This window comes from Atta colombica, unplaced genomic scaffold (assembly GCF_001594045.1).
Source record: "Atta colombica isolate Treedump-2 unplaced genomic scaffold, Acol1.0 scaffold269, whole genome shotgun sequence".
In the NCBI taxonomy this organism is placed as follows: Eukaryota; Metazoa; Arthropoda; class Insecta; order Hymenoptera; family Formicidae; genus Atta; species Atta colombica.
In genome coordinates, this window is record NW_017259369.1 from 11,263 (window position 1) to 18,460 (window position 7,198).

Genomic DNA, 7,198 nt, shown 5'->3' on the forward strand with positions numbered 1-7,198 from the left:
TCTATATATTCGTATGAACACATAATTGAAATAAGATATAATTCCAACAGATGACATTGAATAAATAGAATTATCTATTTATTCAACAAATTTTCACAAATCGCTGTACATTACTTGTGTAAAACAACACTGAAATTGCATGAATTCTTATTGTCACGCATGTTATCTTTTGTTTTACAAAAAGTCTTACATAGTTTAGCGGTTTTGTTTATGTTGTTATTGTATTATAGCGGAACCTGAATCCAGAAGCTGTTGTGACAAATCAACCGCGAGGTTTTGGCAAGGTAAGTTTTTATAATACTTGAGATTTGAGTTATCTTTATTTTTGCAGTCGTAAATTGCTTTTTATTTTTGTTATTGTTCGATTATGTCGGAACGATTTCACACAGATTGTGCGCAATAATAGTTTACTTGATTATATTTTGTTATATTTGCGTGCACTGCTACTTTTTTTTAGTAAACATTGTAAAATATGAATTATTGTAGTGCCTCATTCCGCACAAATGCATGTATTTGTAGTTAATGGCAATTTCTTAAATGGATTCATTGTTATTGAATTTTATGGAATACAGAGTGTTTCAAACCTAACGCACTACCTATTAATGGCAGATTCCTTAAGTCATTTTGAGATGAAAATTTAATACCATAATAAGATCCAGACTAAATATCTTTTTAATATAATAAACATCAAGAATTAGAAACATCAGCAATTTTATTTTCGCCTACTACTGTAATATTTATATTAACAAAAGACAAAAATTCTGTCTGGTTTCCAATTTGGTCTCTCATTGTCACTTTATAATTAGATTTAAAATTTAAGATTTATAAGTTTCAATTTTTATATTAGTTATAAACTGATGAACTATGAGCCAAAACATACTTATATTTTATATATAAAGAAATGATGGTCTGAATCGAGCGATAATATAATTTATAAAAAGTAATTCAAGTCGCATACAACGTTAATATGAAAACAATGTAACTTAAAAGTTTAATAAATCGTACGTTTCGGAACTCACAGGTTCTTCTTCAATAGTTCATGAAAAATGTTACATGATAATATAGATGGATAATCTTACGGTTCACGAGACATAGTAGTATTGTTGCAAGGAAATTGAATTTTAATTTTTATGTGAATTGTATCTAAAGTGAGAAATTCATTGTCACAATATATCGAAAAGTCATAAAGTGACGAACAAAAATTGTCAACTTATTCTCTATTGTCAATCTTTGTATTAAGTCAATTTAAATATTCATAAGATGAATTAAGGTTGTAATGTTTCTACTTACAATCTGAGAAAATAGGAGCATCTTACAAATTACATTGTGTTCATACTAACATTGTATGCGACTTGAATTACTTTTTATAAACTTTATTACCGCTCGATTCAGACCGTCATTTCTTTACACTCTTATTGCAAAAAACGAGCGAAATTTAATTATTTATATTTTATATTATATTTATTAAATGGTTAAAAAAGATCTGCTTATTTAAATATTTTATTTGCTCGTCTCTTGGTCGTTTTAAATGTTGATATTTTGTTTTACAAATGAACGTTTTATTATTAAGAAGACAATTATTAGCTTTTACTTTTAGTATTTTGTGTTGTGCCGTACCTGAACGCGCAAATTTTAGATAATATAATTTGCTAGTTTTAAATAATTATAATTCAAAAACTATTAGCCTTGAGACATTTTGATATTAGAATTTAGTCTCAAAATAATTACAGGAATTAGCAGGTGGTGCGTTAGAACTGAAGCATCCTGTATATACCTCGCTTGTGATTGATAATTAAAACTTAATGTATAATATATAAGTAAAACTTTTTGCATCAAAATTACTAAACCATTATTCAATTTTTTAATAAATAAAGACGTAGATCTTTCTTTTATGAAAAGAAACGCCACTCAAGAACACTCAATCTTTTAATGAAATATCGATATTTTATACTTATTTTTATATTAATAATGCATTTTGATTGATACCAGAATGTTTGTGGATTATCGCCGTGTTTCTATCCATTGCTAATATCAACGTTTCATCAGAACGAGGAACGCACTGTATCTGATGAAGTGAACGCTAAGTTTCACGAAATATTAGCATTAACAATGGTAGAAATACGGCGATAACTTGCAAATCTTCTGATATCTTTAAAGATAAAGCGCGTGAAAGTCTAAAAAGCATATCAAAAAATGCATCTTTACTATTTGAGATAAAGAAATTTTATCATGTATTATTTATGAAAAAAAAAGATATCGCAAACACAAATTTATTAGGAGAGAGAGAGAGAGAGAGAGAGAGAGAGAGAGAGAGAGAGAGAGAGAGAGAGAGAGAGAGAGAAACACAAATGCTTTAAATGAAAAAGTTTAACTACACAAACACGTTTTTCCCTTATATTTCTTTTATACTATCCATTTCTTCAATTCCAAAATCACAAGTTCTGCTAATTAAAAAATTTTAAGTAAATTTATAATTGATATAATTTATCTTTATTTTTTTATTATAAAATCCGAAATCTCTTTTTTACAATTCCCCCATCATCTCAATGACATATGTCATTCAAGCAAGTTAACTTGGTATGAATACAAAAATGGAAACTATTATAAGCAATTATTCATAAATTCAATAAGAAATTATTCATAAATTCAAAGATATTACAAAATATTATTGGGAGTACAAATTAGTTCGGTCCATTTCCCTAAAGATAGCTCCAGCTGTTGTGAATGGTTCATAGTGACAGCTGATTTTGGCAGTTTCAGAGAGGTTAAACATCTGCTAATAATATTCAATTTATATCGCTTTGAGTTTCATACAAAAACCTTTTACTGTGTTTGAAATGTCAAATTTTGTTAACCAAGCAGCATTTGCGGGAGGTTTTGATTTTCTGCTTTAATTGGAAGAAAAGTGCGGATGAAGCCCATCGAATGCTTATCGAAGTTTATGTGACACTGCTCCAACTGATAAATCATGTAGGGAATGGTTTCGACGTTTCAAGGATGGAGCGTTGAAGATAAACCTCTGGACACCTAACCAAAAAAATTCGAAAACAAAGAATTAGAGGCATTACTCGAAGATCAGAATCAAACGCAAGAGGAGCTTGCAGAATCATTGGGGGTAACTCAACAAACCGTTTCTTACGATTGAGAGCCATGGGAATGATTCAAAAACAAGGATGCCTTATGAACTAAAACCCAGAGATGTTGAAAGGCGATTTTTCATTTACGAACAGCTGATTCAAAGACAATAGAGAAAAGGTTTTTTGCATCGGCTTGTGACTGGAGATGAGAAGTGGATATTCTACGACAACCCCAAGAAGAAAAAATACTACTCTAAGCCCAGTCAATCATTGCCATCGACCTCAACACCACGGCCGAACATTCATATTCGAAGATCATGCTCTGTATCTGGTGGGATCAAAAGGATCTTGTTTACTATGAACTGCTGAAACCTGGCGATTCCATTACGGGCGATCGGTATCGGCTACAATTGATTCGTTTGAGTCGTGTAGAGAAAAACGGCCGGAATACGAGCAAAGACATGATAAGATTGTCTCTGATATAGATTCTTCTTCATGACGCTCAGCCTAATGTCGCTAAAATCGTAAAAAAATATTTGGAAACGCTCAAATGGAATGTTTTACTGTACCCGCCATATTCTCCGGACATTGCTCCTTCTGATTACTGGTTGTTCCGAAGATTGCAACAAGTCACTGGTTCACTTCTTTTGCAGAAATCGAAAATTGGCTCCAAAATTGGATCGCCTCCAAAGACGAGTCATTTTTTCGAGATGAAATTCGAAAATTGCTTGAGAGATGGAAAAAAGTAGTAGGCAGCAATGGACAATACTTTAATTGATCTGTTCATTTTGTTTTGAAATAAATACATTTTTGAACAGACCGAACTAATTTGTATTTCCAATAGATATATGTACATTTACGTGACAGAATCTTAGATGCATTTTCATTTATTAATGAAATTGGAAAAAAATTTTACAGAATCAATTTAAAGGATTTTATATTTAATGATATTGATATTTAATGATTCTCGACTGTCTTAAATACAATCTTAAAAATCTTAAGATGTCATAAGCTAATCGTAGACCGGTATTCATAGTTTATATTTATATTTAAGATTGCCTTAAGATGTCATTAATCGATCAGAGAACTGTATTAGCATCTTAAGACATTACTGCTTAAAACATTACTTAAGATGGTCTTGAAATAAGAATAGACTATGAATATCGGCCGAAAGCCGTTTTTTTTTAAGACATTATTTAAGACAATCTTAAAATAAAAACCGATTATGACCAGTCTTAGATGTAAGTTGTCGGATTCATATCTAATTACGTTAATTAAGTTAGTTAAGACTTAACTTTATACTATAATTATTAATTAGCACTAACCTGAAATACATAATTCTTTATTTGGTATTTTACAATTGTAAAAGAAAAGGAAAAATAATTATTTGCTTAAAGAAATTAGGGAATCATTTTTTCTCGATCAATTCTTGCCCATTTTTTAATTGTAATTACTCGATGAATAATTAACATTTAAAAATGTATAAAAGAATAAAATTTTAAAGGGCAAAATTTCTACTATAAAATATTTTTGATCAATTTTTTTTTACTCAACTAAATACTCGTTTTGAATAAGAAAATGTCTGAGATATCAAAAATCTTGAAATTTGCAGTTTTCCATCACATAACAAAAATTAACGTGCATAATCGATATACAATAATTGATATACAATGCGTATATAATACTATTTATTCTCTTCTAAATAAAAAAAATTTACTCTATGACAATATTAAATTATTTGGCAAGATATTGCAATTTAAACAGTTCTTACTTTTTAATGATTGTAGGATGATATTGTCAGCATTTGTATAACCCAATGCAGGAATTATCGATAATAACAGACTAATAAGAAGCATTACATCAAATTTAGATATAAATTTCTTAATCTAATATGAACATGAAATCAAAATTACACAAGATAATACGATGAAGGAGTGACGTCAGTGGCAACATATTTTATTGAAAAAAGTACTTCACATATGGGGACACATGTACACGTATATATCATACACGATGTGTAAAATTCGACCGAACAATTCCCGTAATGCATATCAAGTTACGCAAATACAAGTGATATCGTCCCGTCATGGTGAAAAAAGACAAGTGAGATAATTTGAGATGTACAGTAGGACCAAAATTTAGGACCAAAATTTGATTGGCTAGCTAATTGCTTTGAATTGCCGTTATACGCATTGTCTTCTTTCACTATGCGTTCTACAATCATCAAAAAATGGGACTGTTTCAATTGTAATATTTCGTCAAATATAATATTATCAAAGAGCAAATGTTTTAGAAGAGTAAATTGTATACTTCAAAATATTTTTTATCACACGATGGAAATTTGAATATCCAAAACATATCCTTATTCAAAGCTGACTACACCTGAGTGTTTAGTTGAGTAAAAATTGACCAAAAGCACCTTATAATAAATCCTTTAAGGATCTAAATTTTAAATTTAAAACCCCTTTTTTATGTTAATCATTTACTGAGTGATTACGGTTTAAAAATGAACAAAAAAAAATGAGAAGAAATTATCTTTTAATTTTTTAAGCAATATATTTATCATAATATCAAAAAATTTATAACTCTTACAATGTGCAACAAATATAAAATATACTTCAAATAACTACTCTGTAAATAAATGAGAGATATTATATTTTCCGATATTCTCTAAATATACTTTCGCAGGAAGAAGAAAGCGATGATGATGCTGTGACAGCTCAACCTCAGAGTAGTGCATCGCAAAATGCATCTAATATACAGCAACCAATATTTGCGATGCCTGCACCGGGATCAGCAGCACCAACGTCAACGGCTAACGAAAGCACGAACCTAAACAGCGGTGGCGATCGTGTGATTTATACAACTGGTATTACGAGTTCTTGAAAATGCATATTACGAGTTTTATCTTTTGCATATTGCTATTGATCATCCAATTTATGTCTCTCGTCCAAAATCATTCATTTTATTTTTTCTTGCCCATTTTTTTGTTAATTAATATTTTATCACTTCTTTATATCAATAGCAATTTTATAGTACATAGAAAAAGACATTAACAAAGGTAAAATGATTTTTTAATTATGTTAATGTTTCTTATATACTTTAGTGATGGTTACTTAAAATTTCAATTACAATAGAAATAATATAAATAAGATTATGCTGAAAGATGTATATAAAATTTGTCGATAATTATATCTCCTTTATATTCTAACAAGATAGTGTAAAACTTTAGCAATATCCTTTTTTAATTTTTTTTTTTTAATATAAATTATTCATTTAATATAAGCAATTCACCATAAATAAAAATTAGAAAGTTATATTAGAAAACTAATGTATGCTTCCACAAATCAAACTTAGATCTCTATTCTTAATAATAGAAAGGTATCACCAAAATGAGAAGACGCGAAGATTTTATGTTCTTTTGAAGAAAAATATTAAATATTTTTTTAGAGTCGCGATTCTTTATATAATTAGTATAGCAAACAAATTAGTTACACGAATGTATACTGCAGCTAGTTATTTTATCATGAACACACAAGTGCACGCGCACACATATCACATGATTGTATACACTCTAAAATATACGTATAATATAAACATACGTATCGAAGAAATAAGGATGCGCTTAGTGATAGCTCAAGATAATTCCCTAATTCTTAAAGTACAAAATTTATATATAAACAAAAGGAATAATAAATATATATATATACAATATATACATTTTTGCTGCGAAAGATTGATTCTAAATTGACCAAAAATCAGTAAAAAGATGTCTATAGTTTTTCAAAATTATTAAAGATGTTCTTTATAATAAATAATTTTTTGACAGACTAATTTAATTTTTTTCCTAAAAAAACGTCATTTATTGCAGTTTTCCAATTTTTTGTTTATCATTTATCTTTATAATTACGTTTTAAGTATATTTTGAAGTAAACTTTATCTGAAATTAATAAAGAATATAATTTTTTTTATTGTTATTTGAAGTCTAGAAACTTTTGCCATTCTTGTTTATTTGTTTATAATTCGAAAATTGTATGATACTTTGATTTTTTCATCAAAAAGGATCGGCTTAAATTAATTATAGAATCTGTCGTTCAAGAAAGTCCAATGATTTTAAGACA

At 28.5% G+C, this 7,198-nt stretch overlaps 1 protein-coding gene across 1 annotated transcript in view; it reads left to right on the forward strand.

Moving 5' to 3' along the window:
* LOC108689310 (dnaJ homolog subfamily C member 5-like) overlaps window positions 1-7,198 on the forward strand; it is a gene marked incomplete at its 5' end in the record, with an annotated part of 19,791 nt that overhangs the window by 4,329 nt on the left and 8,264 nt on the right. Inside the window, 2 exons of the mRNA XM_018196037.1 lie at window positions 231-284; window positions 5,766-5,946. Of these exons, the coding sequence (XP_018051526.1) occupies window positions 231-284; window positions 5,766-5,946 (235 nt within the window). The remainder of the gene's footprint in view (window positions 1-230; window positions 285-5,765; window positions 5,947-7,198) is intronic.